At 55.9% G+C, this 22,880-nt stretch overlaps 2 protein-coding genes across 6 annotated transcripts in view; both read right to left on the bottom strand.

Annotated features, from left to right (window-relative positions):
• CABP7 (calcium binding protein 7) overlaps positions 1–3,008 on the bottom strand; it is a 23,260-nt gene extending 20,252 nt beyond the window's left edge. Inside the window, exons 1-2 of the mRNA XM_012730833.1 lie at positions 2,984–3,008; positions 2,654–2,746 (exon numbers count right to left, since the gene is read on the bottom strand). Coding sequence (XP_012586287.1) covers positions 2,654–2,746; positions 2,984–3,008 — 118 coding nt within the window. The remainder of the gene's footprint in view (positions 1–2,653; positions 2,747–2,983) is intronic.
• A 5,457-nt stretch (positions 3,009–8,465) lies between these two features.
• Positions 8,466–22,880, bottom strand: part of NF2 (neurofibromin 2 (merlin)) — a 72,826-nt gene continuing 58,411 nt past the window's right edge. The window contains exons 16-18 of one of the 5 annotated variants that reach the window (XR_001145923.1): positions 21,478–21,522; positions 20,143–20,313; positions 11,141–11,201 (exon numbers count right to left, since the gene is read on the bottom strand). Coding sequence is in view for 4 of the 5 variants with exons in the window: in XM_004690884.2 (XP_004690941.1) it covers positions 11,151–11,201 (51 nt within the window). In the remaining variant the exon portion in view is untranslated. Of the gene's footprint in view, positions 11,202–20,142; positions 20,314–21,250; positions 21,388–21,462; positions 21,523–22,880 lie in introns of those variants that run through there. The other 4 variants (XM_004690885.2, XM_012731018.1, XM_012731019.1 and 1 more) reach the window with 4 other exon arrangements.

Genomic DNA, 22,880 nt, shown 5'->3' with positions numbered 1-22,880 from the left:
GACAAGCCCTGACGCTGGAGTCGAAGGGACCAGGGCACCACCGAACCGAACCTCAGGCCAGCTCTAGCCTGACCCTCATTCGGCCTCCATGCTTTAGTCACCCTGGACTTATTGCAGCTTCCTGACTTCCAGGCCTTTGGGCCAGCTGCTCCCTCGCTTAGTCGGATCCACAGGTCTGGTCAGCTGCTCCCTTGAAGCCCTCTATGTGCCCCGTGACGCTGGTCTCCTAGTCTGACTGGCTCGGGGTTCCAGCACGTAGTAGGCCCTCGGTAAACATGCTTGTTGAGTGACTGAATAAAGGGGTGTGCAGAGCTGCCCTCCTGACCCCGAGGCGGGGCAGGGAGGATGCGGATGGTGGCGCAGTGAGGGTGGCCCAGTGGCGGCCCATCCGTCAGTCTGCCACCGCGCCGGGCCAGATGGAGCCGAGCCCCTGGAGAGGAGAGAGGAGGAGAAGATCCATTTCCCATCAGCAGCTGTGGGTGTGGGCATGTCACACCTGCCCCCACGGGATCCTCATCCATCACGCTGTCCGGGGACGCTGGGACGGGGTGAGCGGGTGGCAGCGTCTCCACAGAACCTTCAGGAATCTGCAGACCTCTATGTGCAGGGAAAGGGAAACCGAGGCCTGGAGCAGGGCAGACAGGAGTTTAAGTAGGAGCCTCTGGGGCTGGACCAGTGAGCGCCAGTGACGGCTCTGGGACTCACTCGGGTGACCCTGGGGCAACGTCCTCATCTGTGAAGTGGGGACACGGCAGGTACCCTCACTTGGGAGAAGGGAGGATCCCCTGGGAAGATGGAGCCTGACTTGCACACCCGCTTGGTCCCTGCTCTTTGGTTGGTGATAGCAGAGGACGAGCAGTGGAGGAAGTGGAGGAGCAGGAAGAGGAGGAGGAGGAAGAGGAGGAGGAGGAGGAAGAGGAGGAGGAAAAGAAGAAAGAAGAGGAGGAGGAGGAGGAGGTGGTAGCAGCGGCTGTGGTGGCTTCCAGCGGCGGCACCTGTGGATTAGGCAGGACTGACTAATTGTCTGGACTGGCAGGGGGAAGGAGACTTGATGGATGCTCCTCCCTGCCAGGTGGCTGAGTGATGACCAGACCCCAAGGTGATTACAGCTCAAACGGCCCAGCCAGCTGGCCAGGGGCGCATCCTGCCCCAGGCCCTCTAGCCCCCCACTAGCCCTTTGCTGGGAAGTCACCACCTCCCTCCTCAGCACTTTAATCAAACAAGCCCTTTCCGAGCCACTAGTCCACCTGAATCGCAAGGCCTAGGGAGTGGGGCAATATCCTTGGGCACGAAGACCCTCATGCCGCTGTGGGGAAGCTGACCCCCACTCCTCACCCGGCAGGTGTCCACGGGGCACCTGCTCTGTGCCAGGACTGGCTGGACGAGGGGATCAGACGACAGGGCTTCAGCCACCTGCTCGCCCGGATGCTCTGGAGGTTACAGCTGGACCTGGTCTGAATTTTTGTCCAGCCTGGGCCTGAGACGAAGATGAGGACATGACCCGGCATCACCTGCTTGGGAGGTGCCGGCCCCGCGCCCAGGGCAGCGCTGAGCACCGTAAGGGCATTATTTTCATTTACTCTGAGGCAGACATCAGTGACGCCGTTTTCAACTGAGAAAACTTGAGGTCAGTGGGGTGCTGTGACTTGCGTGACTCTTCTCAGCTGCGAAGAGGCCCAAGCCTACACCCAGAACTTGTCTTCTTCCCAACCCACAAGGGCCACCCCCACCGGCCGAGAGGGGGGCTCGTGATTGAAGACACCAGTGCCCCCTGGCCCTTAAGTTTGGCAACACTAAGCCCACCCATATACCTCTACTTCCTCCATGGGTGTGGGGCAAGGGGCTGCCCCTCCCAGAATCTGACCCCATCCCTGGACAGCATGGGCCAGGCAGAGCAGGGCCTGGCCAGCCTGGACAGCCCCTTCCACACGCACCAAGCTGCCTGGCTTGTCCCCACCACTGAGCTCCCTCAGAGGGCTGATAGTCATGTGAGGGAGAGTGGCTGTCATGCCCACGCTCAGTTGGGCCAGAGGGACCCTCCGAAGCTGAGGAGTGGGCAAACCCAGGCGGAAGAGAAACTCGGCTCCAGCCAGCTCTCAGAAGCCACTGGCCGCCTCGGCCTGTCTCATGCAGGAGCCACGGTGGGGCCTGGAGATGCCGCCGGGTGAGGATTTCAGTGGCAGCCGCGTCCCTGAGCCGGGCCCTGGTGTGTGCAGTGGTAATGGTGGCCCCTGGGGACTGCTGAGGGTTACAAAGACACAAAGTGTGCCAAGGCCAGCATGGATCGCTGTTGTGATTATTCCCATCTTCCTTGGTGCCTGGCCAGAGCAAGTGCTCATGGGACATCGTGGCCCTGACCCCGGCAGATGGGGCCGGACGTGGGGAGGGGGCTGTGGCTGGCTGTGCCGACCTACCCAGCAGAGCAGAACCGGATCTAATGAAGTGGGCCAGCCCCGGCCCGGCACTGATTTCACGACTCGGTGGCTACTTCCCAGCTGGTAAATGTCACTGGAGAGAGCAGTGTGGCACCTGGCACGGGCCCAGTCTCCGGCGAGAGCGGGAAGGCTGCAGGAGGAGCCAGGGATGCCCGTGGAATGCTGATGCCAGCCCAGCGCTCCCGGGCTGCGACCAGCCATCCGCAGCTGTCACCCACTCGGGAAGTACTTGCAGCCCCTCTCAGCCAGCTCCAAGGACCCCGTGCTGGGAGGGTGCTCCCCACACCCCATGGTCGCATACTCCTCTCTTCCTGGGGGTGGGGGAGGAGTTCAGGGGAGTCTGGAGAGGGCCCAGGGAGCCGGAGTGGGAGGTGGCCTGTCTGAGAGCCCCCCGGGCCCACACGGTGGCGTTTGTTGCCCTGAGCCATCTCCATCGACAACTGAGTCAGGACAAGCTAACAGCAATGGCTAATGCCACACAGCGGCAGGCCTTGCTAGTAAATGCTCGCTGGCCGGCGTGGGCCTGGCGCTGGCTCAGAACACAGCACCTGTGACCCCGTTGGCCCCAGCCATGGCCCTGTGGTTGGCCGGAACTGACTCTGCTGTGTGTGGGAGGAATGTGTGGCTGATGAGGCCAAACCCTCTTTTCCAACAACACGGGGGAGGCAGAACCCCCTTTCCGCTCTGCTGTGCCACCCACAGCACTCAGGGGACCCTGTCTCTGCCCTGACTTGACTTTCCAGAGAAGGTGGCGCCTGGCACATGTCCATAACCGGTCTGCATGGGGGTGCAAGCTCGGCCTCCCAAGACAATAGGCAAGAGGCGGCCTGTCTTTACCAAGGGGAGTTGTGCTCCTGCTCATCGCTCTCCCCGCACCCCCTTTTTTACTCTCCAGAACCTCGAGCTCCAGGGCCCAGACTTAAGGTCAAGATGTGCCCCACCTACACCACCCTGGTCAGCGTTGCCTGTGAGGGTATCTGGGCCCAATCCTATGGCGAGTAGGGACAGGTGCCGGGGCCCTGACGGCAGTCACAGGTCAGCCCCCACCAGGCCCAGCTCGAACTCCGTTCATGTCGCTGCCGCATTGCTGAGACCCCCCAGCCTGGGGAGCTATCCCCAAGGTGCTCGCCTCTCTGGCCTTGCCCCAAGAGCCACCGAGGGAGCCCTGTCTCCCTGCCCTCTACCATCCTGGGCCCTCACCTTGCCTGGCATGGACTGGCATGTCAAAGGGGGTGCTGGATGGGGGCTGGAGTGGGGGGTGGCCTCTGGGAGCCAAGGGAGTGGAGGCTCCCTTGTGGGGGACACTGCTGCTCCATCTGGAAGCTGCTCTCTGCTCCCCTGGTTGACGTGACATTTCCGGGGACCTTCCCACGTGGGGCGGAGAGCCCAGGCATCCCCAGCCACTCTCACCCCTCCATGGGAAAAGAGGAGGGAGGAGAGAAAAGCCGTGTTAATAAAAGAATAGGATACTGCTACTAACTCCGCAGCGTGTGCAGCTCAGAATAGCAATGTGCTTTCTCAAGGCAAACAGAACTCCCCAGGTGTTAATGCAAATTCACTCCAGTTAAGATGAAAGAGGGTTGTTTCCCCCTTTGCTGGCTAATATGAAGGACTTAATAGATTCAGCCTCAGGAAGTCAGGCTGGAGCGGAAGGCTGGGGGAGGGAGGCAGGCATGGGCAAGAAGGGTGTCCCCTGTGGGCTTCAGGGCACAGCCCCTGTCACGCGGGCCTGGCCGGGTGCGGCTCATACCATCCCTTCCTCTTCCCAGGCTGGCAGGAGCTGGGCCCGCCAGGGAGAGGGAAAGACCCCGCCCCCCTGTGCTGGTGCCCACTGCCCTTCACAGTCGACTACTCGGTGTGGGGCACCACAACGGCCGGTGCCCAGTTTGTGCCAGAGGTGCGTGGGGCTAGGAGAAAGGACGGGCGAGTTTGGCTGTCTGAGCAGGAGCCTGGTTCTGGTCCAGCTCTTGCAGTGGCTGCCCCTGGGGGGTCCCGGACCAATTACCCCCCTTCGTTCGGCTCCTTGAAGGTTGAAACTGGCGTGATGGTCTGGGAAGAGCCCAAGGGGTACTTTTAGAAACAGCATTCATAGGCAGTAGGAACCGGAAGGGGCCTCAGTGTTCCTCTGGTCTGTCTGTGCCCAGGACCTGGAAGCCTGGACAGTGGATGGGGCCTTCTCACGCCTGGAAGCTGAGCTGGCCGGACCAGAACCCAAGCCTGCTGTCTGAATGCAGACCGGGCCTGGGTGGCCCTGCCAGTCGCCGGCCCCTTCTTCCAATAGTGGCAAGCGCTTCTCCAGCCGGGGCTGAGCTGGCCAGCCCAGGCCACGCGTCGCACACACTTCCCTCAGAATGACTCTCCACTGGAAATTACACCAGGCCCACGCACATGGCAGACGGGTGCCGTGTCGCGGGAAGTATCTGGGGCCTCAGCTGGGCATGCGGGAGACCGGGCCGCCCTTGGTCCACTTCACTTGCCTGAATTCAGCTCCTCTCTCAGGCTAAGTGGCACAGCAGGTGCTGGGGAGAGACACCTCTGCAGCCTTCTTGGCTTTTGTTTACTGACTTAATTCCTTCAGATCAGAGGCTGCCCCTTGCTCCCCAGCAGGCAGATGGGGGAATTACATTATTTATATTGGAAATGGGCAAAACCCCACGGGGACGTCTTCCTTATGCCTGATAAGAGAAAATTAGGTCACTGGCGTGCCTCCCGGGCATCTGTGGTTGGGTTTTCGCAGCCAGGTACACGGGCTCAGGGCTGGGCTCCAGGTGCACAGGCGAGTCCTGCCCACCTAGCTCCTCTTCCACCCTGAGTGCCAGTAAATTATTGACCGGAGCAGCAGGTGAGAGGACCAGAACCTCCTCTGCAGGCAGCCCCAGCCTGGGTTATCTATCATCTCCCGGGCTTGGCAGCTGGCACTGGGCAAACACCGTGAGGACAAACAGGCCAGACGCAGGCTCATTAAGGCCCGGTGCAGGTGGAGGTGATGGGGCCCCCATGGGGGCTGCTGGTGGGCCGGGTCCCTCCAAATGGAGGCTTCTTCTGGGCGACCATGCTCTCTTCTCGGCTTCCTCTTCCCACCCCCCTCCCACCCAGGAAGCATCCAGAAAAGAGCCTCCTCCCCCGATGGCACTGTGCCAAGAGCTTCCCAGGCACATTAGCCCTCACAAAACTTATAACATCTCCCTTGTACAGATGAAGAAACTGCAGGTGCCAAGAGGTTAGGCCACTTGCTTCTGCTTATGTAGCTGGGAAGTGGCTGACTGGTGTTGAACCCAGGCGTGTGAAGGGCGCTGAGCCCCTTGCTGGGTGTCCTGGCCCCTCGTGCTGGCTGTGAATGCCGCAGGCTTCTGCCTTCTAGCTGCTTCTATTACTAGTAAATAAGGGCGCTACTGTGACTGAGCCTCACTTCTTTTCCTTAGAAAACTGAGTACTTTGTGCATCTATTCTTCATGTTATCTCAGCAATATCCCAGGGGTGTCATTATCAGCCCTCTTCCTAGAGAGGAAACAGGTTTCTGGGAGCACAGGCCCGGCCCTGTGGGGCAGGGGGCGGCCAGGAGACAGAGAGCAGATGTGCCGTAGGGGAGGGGGGAGGCGGGCTCTCGTTGCACGACTTTGAAGCGCTTCCGAGGTCTTGATTTCTTTGGCTTAGAGGCATCACGCCGGGCACTGTCCTGGGGCTATCCCTCCAAGAGAAATGGGCATCTAGTGGGATCTCGGCGAGGACAGGGTGGGTCCCGCTCTGAGTCACTTCAGGTCCTCACGCGGCTGAGGGATGGCCGAGCTGTCTGTGGGCGAGCACGGCAGCCTCCTCCAGCCGCCTGCCCTAACGCAGTGATGACAGGCTGCCAGCGTGCCCGCCACTCCGGCCGGGAGGGAGAGGAGCCTGTGGCCTCTCAGCTGCCCGGGCTGTCTGAGGAGACAGAGACAGCGTATGGCTCCACTTTCTCTTCCCCAGACATGCAAAAAATTGGATTAGACACGGCTGCAGCAATCTGGCCAATACCTTTCCCCGGCCCAGTCCTGCTGCCAACTGCTTGTTACACGTGGGAGGCTCCCTGTCTGCTCCTCCCAAGTGAAGTCTGCTGGGGTGGGCGGTGGGCACATCTGCCAGGCACTGAGTTCTCGGATGAGGACGAAAGGCAAAAGGACAAAGTGTTGGCAGGGAGGCCAGAGCAGCCACGCGGGGTCCCGTGGGACCGGGCCGCAAACGCCACAATTAAGTACTGAGATCCGGTCAGCAGCTTTGGGTTGACAGCACCGTCAGAACAGAAAGGGGGAAAGGCAGAGGAGAAATCGGCTGGTCATGCTGATACCAAGTCCCGATGCGATTAATTTTATTCCCACTAATGGAAACCTCGAGAGCTGTATGAACACATTACTATCTTATAAGGGGTAGGAGTGGCTTAAAAAAAAAGTCAGGTAAAAATATTGTCTGGAGTTTTCAAAATGCTCAGTATTATGAAGTGCTTTTTCCGGCTCAGACTACAGAGAAAATCAGACTACTTCGAACCACTGAAAATAGCAACTATGTTTAAAAAAATGAGGCCGTTTTACCGTATTTCTCTAATAAGCAGCTTAATCTAGTTACTAATTCTATGAATTTAAAATAAAATGGTATTAATTCCTAGGGGTTTTTTGTTTGTTTTTTTATTCTCTCTTTTTTTTTTAAAGATTTAATTTATTTATTCACATAGAACTGGGGTACAGGCCAGAGATGCGGAGGGTGAGAGGATTCACCAGACATAGCCGGGAGCAGAACAGGCAGATCGATGAAGTACACCGCTGAGGGGAGCAGCGGGCGGGTCAGGAGAGGTCTGCCTCGCCATGTGGGTCACCTCCGGGTCAGGCGGGAATCGAACTCATGCAGAAGTGACTTTAGCTTCTTAGTGCTGTGCTTTAACCCGCTGAGCCACCAGGGAGGGCCCTATTCTCTCTTTTTTAACGCATACAACTACTGGGAGACAGGCCAGAGGTGCAGGGCGGTGAGAGGACTCACCAGAGACAGAGTGGGGAGCAGAACAGGCAGATCCACTGAAACACACTGCTGAGGGGAGCAGCGGGCAAGACCGGAGAGGTCTGCTGCACCGTGTGGGTCAGCTCCCTGGGCGGGGATTGAACTCGTGCTGCAGTGGCTGTGGCCAGTTTCATAGTGCGGAGACAACTCCTTGCACCACCAGATTCCTAGTTTTGTAATTTTAAACATCTTTCTAAAACAAAAAGTTGCATTTAGCTCAAATTCTTTTAGAAAAGCTGGGGTGGCTTGATAGGTTATCTTCCTTGCTGCTCGTAAGTGGAGACCTGAAATGTACTGCCATGTGTGACAGGCATGACTTGTCCCTCAGAAGGCTTGATAGCTCACGGTGCCACTGAAATCTCTAATTCTGGACAGTGTGATTTGAGATGTTTTAATAGGTTTTGGTCTTAATAAAGGACTTACGTTGATTAAAAAAGAAAAGAGAAACAAAATGAGAAATGTAAGCTCTGAGGTGGTAGTTCCCAGCCTCAAGCCGATTCAGGTGTGACTGTCGTGTGGCTCCAGGTGGCTCAGGACAACGGTTCAGTCTCACCAGCGGGCGCAGACCATGCCAGGGTGCAGGGGCTCTGCAGGCCTCCCCACCCCAGGCTGTCTTCAGAATGGGGCAACCACGAAGGGGAAGCACCCAGGAGAGCACCCAGTCCAGAGCCCTCGCCTCACGTCTGGACCTGGGCGTGGACAGGTGTGTGGAGAGGAAATGAAGGCCCTGGGTCGGGGATCTGGGTCCTCTCTGACCCCTGTGTCCCGCAGGAAGAAGGAAGGAAGTTCCCAGCTGAAGGTGTAGGAAGGGGTGCCATCGTCATCACGGAAAAGGTGATCGTTTTAAGACGGGAGGGGTTCAGTCCCTTCAGTCTGGAAGCAGCGCTTGCTGAGAGCCCACAGAGGCACCCTCCCCACCCAGCCCACCTTGTCACCACCTCTGCAACAAGCAGACTTCAGCCCAAGACAAACTTTTTACAACTTAGAGTTTTTATTAAAACAATCATTTAAATTACAACAACCCCCCAGAATAGAAAATAGCTTTCCATGGTGTGGACCTGACAGGAGGCGGGACTCTGGCCTGAAGGGGGAGGTGGGGTTTGACATCTTTGAAAAAGGATGGAGTGTCCCTGGAAACCCAAGGGGGCAGCCTGGCTCCAGGCCATCTGGGGGAGGCTGTCTCCCTGCCACGGCCACTCTCTCAGGGGCTGACAGGCCCCAGCCCTGTCAATGAGGCACACTCAGTCACCGTGGCTGGTTGTCAGCCTCTGGTCTTGCTGTTTTGATTTGAAAGGGAAAAGGAAGAGAGAGACATCTGTCCCCTAGATTACAAAACACAGCCCCTCGAGCAGTGTTCTGTAATGCCAGGGCGCTGTCCAGCAGGGTCTGGTGGCACGTGAATCACTGAGCGGCGACCACAGGCCAGGGTGCCCTGGGCGAGCCAGGGGGTCTGTGCCGCCCCAGCCAAGGGTCGCCGGCACAGCCCCACGCGTGTCGCTGGCCGGCAGTGACTTCACATGGTGGTGTGGCTGCCCAAGCACCACCACAAGTGCTTGTCATGAGATAATCCCAGCCCGGGCTCTGCTCTTAGTGGGCTTCCTCACTGAGAAGCTCCTGTGCTGAGAAATGTTCATCTCAGCCACAGGCACGAGACCCTGAAAAACAAGCTCCTTCTCGGGGGCTCCCTTTGGGAGGTGCCTGCCAGCTCTGTCTCCAAGGAGAGCCAGGCTGGTGGAGTGAGTCTGCCCCGGGGCCGAGGGGGCTCCTGTCACAGCCCGGATGCCAGCAGGCTCCTCTGTGGCCACACGGCGTGGCGTTTCTCGGACTTCAGACTTAACACAGCAGTTTAAATAATGAAAAAACAAGGCCTCACCATGTTTTCTAGGCCACCCCCCTGCTCCTGTGCCCACACTATTGTTACAGATTAAATTCACAGGTCAGGAGGAAAGTAACTCCCCATGGAGAGTCAGGGATGGGTGGGAAGCCTGATGGAGTCACAACACAAGAGCCAGAGCTTAAGGTCCAGACGCTGAGCACGCCCCTCTCCCCCTCCCTGCCACCCTGAGGGAGACGAGTGCAGGAAGGTTTTAGTCACAGTCATCCAAGGTAGGTGTCCGGATGGGGAGCCGCACCCCACGTCCCAAGGGCTGGGTGACACAGGGCTGATGCCCTAAGGGCAAGGAGGCCCAAGGAGTGGGCAGGCAGCACAAGACACCACGAGGAAAAAGGCAGCCTCTGTGGAGACCACAGACACCGGCCAGAGACCGGCCTTCAGCCATCTCCACCCAACAGTCACCCTTCCCTGGTTAAGGTGTATCACCTGCTCTGCACAGCAGCCCCGCGGGAAGGATCTGGGGGCCGGTTGGTTGCCGGCTCCGGCAGCCATGGAGCGGAGAAAGGACAAGAGAAAGGCTCCATCCAAGGAGTGAGTGTGAGTGACCACGGTGGTTCTGTGACCTGCTGCTGCCCCCGTGGGGGTGAGCTGCGGGCCGGCAGGTGTGAAGCACCGACACTGAGTGAACCCTGCAGCTGGCTCACACTGGGGGTGGGTAGGGGTGGGCAAAGGGACCCCACACAGCCCACGGGACTTCTGATCTATAAAGTACATAAAACAAAGGGCCTTCTGGGGGGACAAAGGCAACAGCAAGACAAGGCCCAGGTACAACAACACGTTGGAGGGGCTGGCAGTGGCCTGGAGGGAAGGTGATTCAGGCGAGCCATTCAGGTGAGCCACACAGGCGGGGTCTGGGGTGGGGGTGGGGTGTGTGTGTGGGGGTGGTGAGTGGAGTTCAGTGTTTGGAGGAGGAGGAAGTGCCCTTGAGGCTGGAGAGCCTTAAGAGCACTCCCTGCCCCGTCAGGGCTGGGCTAGCAGGTGACGACTAGAATGTGACCGGAAGACCCTGTCCCATCCGTCCATCTGTCTGCCACAGGCAGGAGAGGCTACAGCTGAAGTGGGGAAGACATACCTGGCCCCCGCCGCCTCTAAGACCCTGGTCTGGGGTGGTAGGAGCTCAGTGAATGTTCTGTGTAGTGCAGGTTCTTACAAGGCTCTACTGGCCCCCCAGCCCTCTGCTGGCAGCCAGACCTTCATCACTGCTTCCACCTAAAATCTTTCCCTAGTCACAGCGCCCTTTCCCACTCCCTGCCGCCTGGCAGTGAGACGGCTGCCCCCGGGTGCCTGGGCCAAGGACCCGTCACTGGGCTCACTGTGAGCAGTGGGCATGGGCACTGAGGATGTGCAGGCAGGTCGCTCTGGCCCTCGGTTCGGGTGGGCTGTGCCAGTACCTCAGCAGGGGAGGAGATGAATGTTCTGGAACCCTGGGGAGATGCAGGTGTTAGCACCAGTCTCCAGGTCTCCGGGGGGACCATGCACTTCATTCCCCACAGCCACTTCCCAGCACTGCACACCCCAGGGTACCTTTCAAGGAGAAATAGGACCCCTCGATAGACAAGGAAAGACAAATAGTTCTCAGAAAATTGAAAGACTCGGGTCAGGAGAACTCAAACCCTGTGAGAGAGGGTTCACGGCAATTGCACACGAAGGGGGTTGAGCTCTCCACTCAGCTGGGGAAAGTTCCAGCGCTCCCACGGAAGCTCCCAGACAGCTCAACTACAGGTGGTTCCCGCGCTGTCTGACCAGTCCCGCCGGTGCAGGAGCAGCAGAAGTGGCAGGTCCGGGGGCAGCTGGGTCACCTGCTAGAGCTCTTCAAAGAAGGCCACGCGGGACTTGGCGCTCTGTAAGGTGAGCTGCAAGGAAGCAGAGAAGACGTTGAGGGGCCCGATTTCTGCTCCTTCAGAACGGGGTGCTGCGGTCCATCCTGCTGCGGACCAGCCTCAGAGGTGGTTTGGAATGAAAGGGAAGACGGTTCAAATAGATGTTCAAGAAGCTGGTGATCAGTCCAGAATTGCCCAAGAATTCAAAGTAGGAGGTGACAAGTGAAGACATGCCAGGAGGGAGGCTGGGGGCAAGGCACATCAGCAGGAAAATGGCATCTGCTCACAGCGGCATGAGATTCCCCAGACACTGAGGCAGCTTTTCACATTCCTGCCTACAAAAGAGCCTCAAACACAACCTCTGCGGCCCTCTGTGGCTGTGCCAGCCTGGGATGCTAATCCTTCCCCGGGCTCACAGGACCAACCCGCGGGGTGAGCGTCCGGGTCCTCACACCCGACAGATGCCACTGGGGCCAGATGACACGACTCAGGCGAGGCAGGTCTGTGTCCATGGGGAAGAACCTGTCCCTTCTGCTCCTGGCTCCTCAGGTGGCCCCAAGGCCAACTTGCCCATGCAGCCGAGAGGGGGTTTCCACCCATGACCTGGGAGGCAACAGGTGGGTGGGGAGGGGCTGGTTCAGGCAGGGAGGTTGGAGCCCACAGCCAGGCTTCTGCCAGAAACTATGACCCTTCCCCCCAACCCCCAAGAAGCCCTGAGAAGCACAGGAAGATAGGGAAGGGGGTGGGAATCAAAGGGGAGCTCTTGGTGTGAAGGGTAAGACACTAGTTTCCCACCTCCTGGGCTGAGGTGGGCAGCTGAACCCCAACTTCCTAACTTGGGAGGCAACTTCTAGGATCTCCCCAAACAGAAGCACTTGGTTCCCTGTTCTACTCCCGAGATCAACCACTCAGGCAAAACTGGGTTTCTCAGCCAGCTCCGGGTTTTCCATCCCCCAAACCACTTAGCTTCATGCTTTGCACCCAACAGGAGCGCAGACCTTTGTTGAATGAATAGAAGGTGTGCTCTAGTGAACGGAGGTCAGAGGTGTGAGGCAGGTGTGAGCCATACAGGCAGGAGAGGGCATGAGAGGGCACCAATTCTGCTGCCAGCTCGGTGCATGGCCTCAGGCACCCTGGACCTTCTGAGTCTCTTTCCTCTGAGTTAAACCCACAGGGAGAGGCTACCATGATCTGACCCGTTCCCCCCCTTGACCTCCCACAGTCTCTGAATCCAAAATGTCCTCGTTACCATCCAGGGCTCCAAGGATGGGGGGAAGACGCGACCCAAACACTTCACCATCAGGGCACCCAAAATGAGACAGCTTGAGAGACAGCTCTTTAAATCCTGCCAAGTCTTTGGCCTTGAAGTTCCTGACTAACGAGCTGAACACAGGGAGGCATCTCAGCTGTTTTCTTCCACGGAACCAATTTCGGGAGCCCTTTGGAAAGCCCAAGTCCAGCTCTAATGGGAATGGAGAGGGCTTTCATTTCTTTGCTGAAATGGAACTCCCTCCAGAAGGGAAACAGGTTTGGATGAGCTTCTCTCTAAATGCAATCAGGGGAGAAGGGCCAGGAGACATGTGCTCTGTGATAATGGGAACCAGGCTGGCTCCCGGGGAAGAATGAAGGAGGACACTCAGCTGCCAGAGTACAGCCCGGGTAGGGAGGAGGAGGGAGAAGTTCCCCTGGGGGAAGACTTTAAATCACAGGCGTGAAACCCAGTGTCTACACTCAGGTGTTTCCCACACCTGGAAGAGCTTAACCAGGCCCTCAGGAGACAGGGGCCTGCCTAGAGCCGTCTACACACTCGCCTCACACACCTGCCTCACGCCTGCCTGCTCCAAACCAAATGCGCAGCCGAGCCACAGCATTCTGGGCCACCAGCCGTTAGCCCTGGGCAGCTCACGTACTCCCCCGCCTCAGTTCCTGCTGTGAAGCGGAGGTGGCGGCAGCCCCTGGTGACGGCAGAGTGACTGGGAAGCACTCAGCACGGTGCCTGGAGCATGACAGAGCTCAACAGCAGCTGTTGGTACCAACGGCAGTGTCAAAATGCTTCCTCTCCCCCCAGCCAGAGGAGCTCTGGCTTCTCTTCCAGTGGGGGGAGTGGAGCAGAGTGCAGGTTAGAAGGGGTGCGACGAAGGCAGGGTGATGTGCTGCCCTGGGCTTGCCGCTGAGGCAGGGCAAGTGGGCGCCAAGAGGCCTGGCCACGTCCCCAGGCAGCGAGCCTGAGCTGTGGGGGCCTCTGCGAGCCTCCTGCCCATTTGTACAGCACCGGCTCCAAGAATTCCTGGATCCTCCATCAGAGGAGCATGCTGGCTGTCCCCTCCAAGTGCCAGGGGAGGGTTTTGGCAGCTCTGGCAGCACCAGGTTCCAGTTATTGGAAGCTGCTTGCTAGGAGGCAAAACCCTGCTGGAGTGGGTAGGACGCTCCCCTGACAGCCCCCCCAACCCCCCTGGCAGCCAGAGCAGCCTGGCCTCTGACCTTGCAAAAGTGAAAGCTGTGCCCCAGCCCCAAGGAATGTGTGCTGCTCGCACAAATTCTCTGGTCTGCAGAAGTAAGAAAGCACCACAGACCCGGGCCCCAGCAAGAGGCAGCAGGCAGGGAGAGCCCCCACAGAGTGGCCAAGACACAGCGGCCGGCGATGGGGCACCAGGAGCCTCCGGCCTCCGCCTGCAGCCAGACCTGGCCGCCACTGCGCCCCCCTGTCCCTTCCTGCACACGGCAGTTCCCGGTCTGATATGCGCTGTCTCACCGAGCCACCGGGACCTACTGCCCACTGTGGAGTCCTTCCCTCCAGTCGCCACCACAGCCTCGGCCTCTGCCACCTCAGCGGCGTCCTTTATCTTAGACATCAAAGTAGCCCCTCCTGAGCCAGCCAGCACTGCCCACCTCTTCCACAGGAAGGCACAGCTGCTGAAGAGCAGGTGGGGGGGCAGGCGGGGAGCAGCTGGGCAGACTCTCCTCACCTGTGGGATCACCACTTCACTACCTGCTGTTTCTAGAAAGCGCACTGATGTCACATTTACAGTACAGCTAGCTACAGGCAGGTTTTCATCAAGAGAAAGAGGAAACGGCACAGAGCAAGCCCTTCACGAATAAGCTGCCTCTCTGGGTCTTTGCATGCTGACGACAAACAGCTGACAGGTGTCCAGGCTGCCCAGCCACCCTCTCTCACCCCAAGGCCTACGAGCCCATGTGGACATTTGGGCCTCCGCCCTGCTCAGCGACCAGCCTAGCTCTCAGCGCAGTGTGTACGCATCTGACTTGGGGCCTCACCGCCTGACCAGGCACCCTGAGCGCCAAAGCTGAAGCCGGCCTCGGCCCCTCCACACCCACCGCCTGCCCTTGCCTGCCGGGAGAGGGGGTGAGGGGGCTCCCCGAGTGTGCGGGCTGGGGAATCTCCAAGGCTGTCCGGGAAGAGATCTCTGAATTGTAGTGGATGATAAAGCAGAGCAGGCTCAGGACGCAGGCACACAGGGCCCTGCCCAACCTGGTCCAGGGCTCTGAAGCCTTCTGAGCACAAGTAGGTGGAACTCTGCCAGGAGCCGCGGCCTGGCCTGTCACAGACCGTCCACTTGTCACAGCGGATCCAGACCGGGGCTGACCAAGGGGGTCCTGGCGGTCGTGCCCGCTCGTCCGGGGAGCCACAACCCCCACACACCCTCGCAAAGCTTCCAGCCCGCCGTGCTCTTGCCAGTTCCCTGAAGACGACTAAAAGAACACGGAGCTTGCTCACCAGGCATCGGGCTGACCCGCTTCTCTCTTCCAGCTGTCTCTCCACAGCTGATTAAAATCAGCCGTGTGAATAATACAGGAGGAATTAAGTTCTCTCTCAACTGAACCGACCGGCTGTTCAAGTCTGTCACTAATCCGGTCCATCCCGAGCAGGCAAACTTCCTTTCCTCCCGGGCTGCAGATCTACACAGCCTGGCTCATGTCCTGTGGGGGGCTCTGATTCACCTGTGGGGCCGGCTCCTCCTTCCTGCCCAGCGTCCTGGCTTTGGCACAGGACAGCACCCCTGCTCGCGTCTCCCTCCACCTGCCCGTTGTCCGCAGGCTGTGGATGGGCAGGGCAGGGCATGACTCGCCAGAGCGCTCCCACCTCACCCTCCCTAGATTGTGTGGTGTGACCAGATGGACACGTCCACGCAATCTGAGCTACTTCAGATTCAGGAGACATGTCAATCTCCTTAAACAGATAGGGGGTTGGCTCCTGTTAACTCCAGAGAAAAGACCTGGTACCCAGGAGGTTCCCCCTAACAGGGACAGACATACACCATTCCGACTTCACAGGGGGTGGGGGAGGGCTTCAGCCAGCCCATCAGGACACAAGTGGGGCGCCTGGCCACTCCTGAGAGGGGGCCCAGGGTCTGCAGACCCCAAACCTAAAGGCACCGGTGACAAGCGGCAGGCTCACCAAAGCCGCCAGGTCAGGCACCCTGGAAGGCTTCCGGCCCCAGAGGCAACTCCAGCACCATTCCCAAGACTGCCCCCTACTGGAAAAACACAGCCAAGACTGGCTGCCAACTCTCCTTCCAGTTCTCCTCTAAAAGTCCTTTTAGGGGGATCGTTTCCCAAAGTGATGGGAGGGTAACTAAATGTATTCCGGCACTGAGCCTGCAGCGGCAAAGCTGCTTGATTAAGAATGAATTACACTTTCATCAGCACATAGAGAAAATTGATTCACAAGGCCGCATTGTGATAATCTTGTTCCTAAAGCAAAAAGGGAGTGATGTGGGGGTGGGCAGGACACAGAGCCACTTTGGCTATCAATAACAAGAGAAAGGAAGCTCTACAATTAAGCTGAGAGAACAAAACTAATCAGAGCACCAGGATTCCTCCAACTAGTCTCTAGGGGCCTCGCCTCAATCCACTGGTCCCTAGGGAACAGAAAGGAAGGTGGGAGGGGGCCATCTAATTCATTTTAAACATTAAGACCCACAAGGTTGAACCCATTTTAGATACTAACCTAATAACTCCAGGCGCTGAGACTCTGCTTGTCCCATAAAAATGCGGTGGAATGAAATGCAAGCCCTAAAATCATGTTATACTTCCTCTCCAGCACCACATATTGAAAATGAAGGAGCGGGGGAGGGAACAGATACAAAAGGACATGCAGATTTTCTGGCACTCGGATGCACCCCGAGAAAGCCGACTCTGGAGTAGAAAGGTGACAGCCAAATCCAGCAGCAACAAATTCCAACATAATCTTTGGTTTGTGGTGTGATAAACACTCCCCTTTCCAAACCGGAGCTGAGGGGGCAGGGCTGGTACCAGGAGAGAGCAGTTGTAAACGGGCCTAGGAAGCGTCTCTGTCCATCTTGCTAGTGACAGCTTGCACCCAAATCTGGAGATGCCCACGGGGAGAGAGCTGTCACACACTTATCCCTACACAAAGGTGGGATGAAAGGTCGAGCCAGTCCCAGTCCCAATTAGCACCTCTAATCGGGCGTTAGCTGTTTTATCTGCTTTAAAAAGACACCTGCCAGGGAACACCCAGAAGGGTCCCTTTTTTCTATTGCCGCTGTAGGGACCTAAAAGCAGCAGAAAGATGTCTGGAAAGCAGTGTCTGCCTGCGGCTGAGCTGCGTGTGATGCGGGCAGGGCTCCCTGCTACTCCGTCTGGAAAACGGACTGATTCGCCTCAGCGGGCAGGTGGGGGCTAACGAAGCCACAGCTACGAAACGCGCTGAGCAAGTCCTCAGGAAAAGGGGGCAGATACACTGATGTCATTTTTAATTTGCCAATACCAGAAGGGACATCATGGCCAGGATCTATGAACAGAACCTCAAGCCTGCAGAATGAGTTTGCATCCCTCCTGCTGTTGCAGTAACAAATCAGGTGCTAAGGAAAGCTGCACTGAAACATATCTTCAGTGCTGAGGGACCAAATGGGATGTTTTACTGCATCAAATAAGGCCCAATAATGTCCTCAGGCATTTTCAAATGGCCATAAAATACCCCAGTCGGGCAAGGCAGGTTCTGTAGGCGCCTCGAAGCCTCTCAAAGGGAAAACTGTTGGGGAAAGTCTCTTAAGCAAAAACAGGGGCTGGGCTGTGTCCTTGGGGAGAAAGGCTGGTACTCTTATCTAGAGAGTTTGCAAGAAAACCGTGAACCCACACAGCTAAGAGGCCCCCAGAGAGCAAGCATACAGCGTAAGTAGGAGGGCGTCAGGGCTGAGCCCCTTCCCACCCGGAGAGGGTGCTCCGAGCCCAGCCCCTGGCCCCCAGTGCTTCCTGGCGCTTCCCACAGAGCCAGGAAGAGATCACACTGCACTCCCTTCCATGTTCTTCAGCCACATCTGGAGTTGCTGCTGCTGCTCACTAATCCGAGTTCCCCACTCCCCCCCCCCCCATTTCTTCTCCCCCTTCCTCCCATCTCTGCTGTGCTAACAACAAAGAGCTGCTCTGAGGCTGGGGAGCCAGTGCACGGCCTTTTATGTCAGGGCCGGGGATGCTTCGCCAGACAATGCCCAGTTTCCAAAGCAGGCAGAGCCATTCAAGACCCAGACGAGGGCCACAGGGGCCGAACACATTGGCCACACGAGGCACATAAACCGCTCCCTCCTAGGCAGGGAGGCAGAGGTCCAGAGGAAGCTCTGGCCCTCGGTTTTAATTGTGGGAGTGCCTTTCACGCATATTCAGTCTCACCCTGTGATTTAACGCTTCCCAGGGTGTTTCAAGTGTTCTACGGAGTCCGTGCAAATTGAAGATGACATTGGATTTATATGTCTTCCTGATCGGAGAAAGGCGACTAGAGCTTCAGATAAATGTCAAGGTTCTTCATCCCTGTTCCTCCACCAGCAGACGCCACATTGGACCTTGACAATTCAAACTGTTTACTAATAAAATAAGCTTTCTAAGCTCCACAACCCCCATGATTTCTGTCTTGTCGGTTTGAGTTGAAATTCCACGTGTTCTCGTTGTCACGGACACGCATACTGAGGTGAGTGAGCTTGCTGGCCCTCAGACCGGTTCAGGGTCGAGGAGGGAGAAACCCATCTCCTGAGAGGGGACAAGGGTACTGGCCAACGCATGCTCTGGAGCGACGCTGTCACCTCCAGTGTGTGGCACAGCTAAGTTATGCCTGGTTGGCACTCGCACCATCCTCACTGTGAAGGCAAGAAGCTCAAAGCCTAAGATCTCCTGTGGCCCCTCACCCAGCCTCAGCACCGGATCTTACACCACTCACTGTAAAGATCAGATGCCTGGAACACATGTCACTCCCCCAAGAATGAAATGAATCTAGGTTCCCAACGGCAGCTTTTGATCACTAATGCTGCTCTGACTCAGATGTAAATGCCAAAACCAATTGCACTGATTATCAATTGAGAAAAATGAAGATGTGGGGAGTTCAGATTAGCTGGGAGAGGAAAAGACCCTCATGAACTCAAAACAGATAGTAGAGGGAACTAGTGCAGTTAATTCTGGTTTAAAAAGTAGTTTTTTTTTTGAGCCCCCAAACACACTGAAATTAGTACTTTCAGGAATATGCTGATTATAAATTGTGTACATAATGTGGTATGTCCCTTACCATAGGCTCACAAGCAGATTTATTTCTTTATATGTTTCTTTTCTACAAAGATTTATTTATTTATGCATACAAGAACTGGGATAAGGGCAGAAGTATTAGGGGTTAAGAGGATTCACCAGAGACAAAGTGGGGAGAACAGGCAGATTAACTGGAACAAACTGCCAAAAGGAGCATCGGGTAAGACAGGAGAGGTCTGCTGCGCCATGTGGGTCACCCCCCTGGCGGGGATCAAACTTATATTGCAGTGGCTGCCAATAGCCTGATAATGCTGAGACTCAGCTCCTTGCGCCTTCAGGGAGGCTCTGTTTCTGCATATATTTCTAAGGCATATAGCTCTTAGGGTAAGTGTTTGCTAGGCGTTACCTCATTTAATCCTTCGGGCAAGGGCTGTTTTTATTCACCTTTTACAGGTGAGAACATTGAGGCGTTACCTCATTTAATCCTTCGGGCAAGGGCTGTTTTTATTCACCTTTTACAGGTGAGAACATTGAGCCTCAAAGAAAAGTAAGGATTATAGAGAAAGTGGCAGAGTAGGGCTAACTTGGATTATCTGTACTGAACTGCCTCTCGGCACTCCCAAGGGGAAGCGGTCACCCCTGATCACCAAGAGAAAATGCCTGGAGTCAGCTTCAGTGTCCCTCAGCCCCTGAGGGTACTGCTGGGCCAGTGTCAGACACTGAGACCTCTCAGGGAGGCACAGGAGGACTGAGAGCACCTCGATCTCAGCAGGTGGAGAAACCCCTGATCAAAACACACTAAAAACAATACAGAAATCAATGCAAGCCGGTTTGAACCAAGGCTAATGAGCTTTCAGGCTCCTGGCCGCCTTCCAGTTCCGCAACAACCCTTGCGTTTCTCATTCCAGACGCTCTGGATGGAACTCTGCCCTTAACACTCCAGGTGCCCACATTCCCAGCGCCTCGAGCGGTGCTTCTCTTCAGCGAGGCTCTTCTCACCCGAGACTGCAGCAGGAACAACCCTGAGCCCCCCTGCGCAGGTAGGTGGCTGGAGGGAGTCCTGGGCACTGGTCACAGGAGCACCGACATCTCGAAGATGAGAAGTGCACCAACCTTTACCTATTTCATCAGTGACGCTGACACAGTCCCGACTGTACCAAAGTCAAGTCTGTGCATTATTAACCCTTAATGAGTCAGGACTGGTGATACGCTAGTGCCTGGCAGCTTGCTTTGAACACAAGTTCATATCAAGACATTTTATAAAAAGGTTTCTGTCCATGCTCTAGTAGTAAAAATCTGACTACAAATCAAACCTCAGTTGTTTGTAGTAACAGCTCAGTGAGAACTGATGGTCAAAACCAGGCCCCTGGAGAATTTCAACATTTTGAATTATCACAGAAAGATGAAGTCTGTCTAGGTGGAACAGTATGGTTGTAGGTACAGAATATGTACTGCATAGATGGAAACAAAGGGATATTCCGCTCACCCCTGCTTTGGTCACAAAATTCAGGGGAGTGCAGGATCCACCCTGGGGCTCCTTGGGTCCCCCAGGGTTACTACTTGGACAGCTGGTCCACCTGGCGGTCACTCCAGTGTTGGTCCGCTTGGGGCACTCACTGCAAAGTGCCGGGGTACGAAACACCAACCGCTATGAAAGCTGAAAAGACAGCAGACTGCTAAATAAAAGTGCCACACAGGTCGGGGTTCATGCCATGGGCTCTTGGAACCACTGACAGCTCAAATCCATCTTATAATGAGATCCATCTGGGACTTTATAGCTAACCTCTCTTGCTTGGATAACAGCACAAGTAGGTCTCTCTTCTGCCAGATCTCACTTTTTGATAGAAAGCTTCCAATGAGCTTATTTTGTTCTAGTATCAGAAGTGGCAATGAGGACCCAAAGGACATATCCTATGAGTCTGTTGGAGGGAGGTGGCCTCGCTGGCCAGGGGACTACTGGGGATTAGGTGAGAAGCAGAGGTGGGCTGTTACTTTATATTATCGAGCTCGAATTACCTTCGCCGCCCAGGCTTGCTGGGAGAATAACAAACTACTGCAGAAGTAAAGCAGTACTGAATTCATTCACTCGCCCACCGCGACTGCCTGTCTGTCTGCCGGGGCCATGACAACAGTCCCAGTAGGAGCTCACACTGACCTCAACTCCACCCCAGGCTGTGGGGGAGCTAAGGCAGAAGACAGTCGTCAAGAGTGCTGAGAGACAGCTGCCCATTGAGAATGACCACAGACCACCTCCCGTGCTGTCGGTTTGCTTTACTTGAAAAGAACAGGAATGGGACAGAAAGGCGAGGCTCGGCAGGACAGCGCGAGAGCACGGGCAGCCCCCTCATTCCACAACCAGGAGCGGCCAGGTGTAAGCACGTCACCACGCGAAAGGGCTTGATCTTGACCTCAAGACACCGGTCTTAGAAACACTCAAAATGACCCCATTTCCATGCTAGGGTTATTGATCTAAGGCGATGCCACCAAGACAAAGGGCTTTTAGACAGACCTGATTGGACAAGAAGCCATGACCTTCCCCAGCCCAACAATGACACAGATGTGAAGGACAGCTGGCCCTACAGCCCCATGACATGCTCTTCAGAATGAGGCAGTCTTCCAGAGCCCTGGCAGCTGGACTGGCCCCCAGGAACAATGCCTGCTCTCAGGCTCAAAGCATGCTGCGGCCAGTCCCTGGTGCCACTTGTCCTCAGGAGGGCTTGACGCGCCGCGCCTGGGGACAGAGACAGGCAAGCTCATGCATGGGTTAGTATTACAGAGGGCAGTACCATCACCACATACAGAGTACCTGGGAGGAACCTACTGTGAGGGCTCAAATGCAGATAGGTCTTCTGCCTTGGGCTTGAGGCTAAACCAGCAAAATAAAATGAAGAAAAACAAAACATACCCTGTGATATCAACAATGCCACATGCGTTTGCAAAATGCTCAGACAGGCCTGAAACCGTGACAAGTGACTTCATTTGTTTGTTTTCATGGCTTGGAAATGGGTCTCTCCAGCTTTCAGCACTCCAGGTGTCTGCCGCCCAGAGCCCAGCTCACTGCAACGGCTTAAGGAGGCGACTGCTCCCAGTGCCCAGAGGAGCCTGGCGGGCCGGGCAGGGCTGGGCAGAGCAGGGCCGGGCAGGGCAGGGTCGGCCGAGGTAGTGCCCTAGAGGGCTGACTGGCTCCCTGGCCCAGTCCTGGGTCTACCTCTCTGCTCTCTAGCTGAAGCCTCACTTTAGGTCTCTTTTTGTCCCCCATTACTTACTTGGCTTTGGAAGGGAAACCAATAAATTACAGAATCCAGAGGAAAGAAGAACACAGACTGTGGAAAGGTCTTTCCTCCTAGGTTATCCTTTTAAAAGGAATTCCCTTCCAGGCGCCAAACCAACTGCAGTGAAGAGAGAGAATTTGGGGCTCCCAACTAACTATATCCACCAACAATGGCAGGTAGATAATGAGTCCTCAGTTTTTAGATTCAGCTTAATCGCTGAACTGGGAGACCATTTTAATGATTAAGTTAAAAAAGTAGCCAGTGAAAACTATCATTCTCTAAGTGCGATGATTTTATCTTACTGCCGTTTTACAGGCATTCACCTGATCCTGGCGATGCCAGTCAGGGCAGACATCACAAGCAGGGGAGCAGCTTTCTACTTGGCCCAACTTAAGAAAAGTATGCTCTTGGGCTGATAATTAGTATGGAATTTAACTTCCTCTAAATGCCGAAAGCTTAAAATACCAGTGGAGAAAGATAGGGAATGATTAGCAACATAAGTGAAGACTCATCGTGTAAAATATTGAGGTTCTTCTAGATACTTCCTTTTAAGTATGAACAACATTAAAAATTTAGAATTTAGTTTCTACACCAAAAATAGAATTGTATAGTCCTTGCCAGTCACAGACACTCAAAGTCTGGAGCCGGAGTCCGTTCTCGATGGCCTCCATTTCATTTTGCCTTTTCAATTTAGTAAGGCAGCTCCCTGGGCATAACTCCCCTTGGCTTAAAAGGCAGAACTGCCTTACTACTAAATGATGGATCAAAACCATCCTGTAACAGGGACTCATTTCATCAGAGCTTTTAACACAAGCTCCCTTCCATCAAGCCAGTGGGTTCACAGTCATTGGCAGAGAAATTCCCTTTCTGGCACGAGTCAGAAAAATTTCCTCAATTAAGAACATATAAAAAATGACACCAGTCTTAATGACTCAGCTACTGAAGAAACCAG

This window comes from Condylura cristata, unplaced genomic scaffold, assembly GCF_000260355.1.
Source record: "Condylura cristata isolate star-nosed mole 26May11 unplaced genomic scaffold, ConCri1.0 scaffold00029, whole genome shotgun sequence".
Lineage (NCBI taxonomy): Eukaryota > Metazoa > Chordata > Mammalia > Eulipotyphla > Talpidae > Condylura > Condylura cristata.
This window is presented reverse-complemented; position numbering and strand designations above follow the sequence as displayed.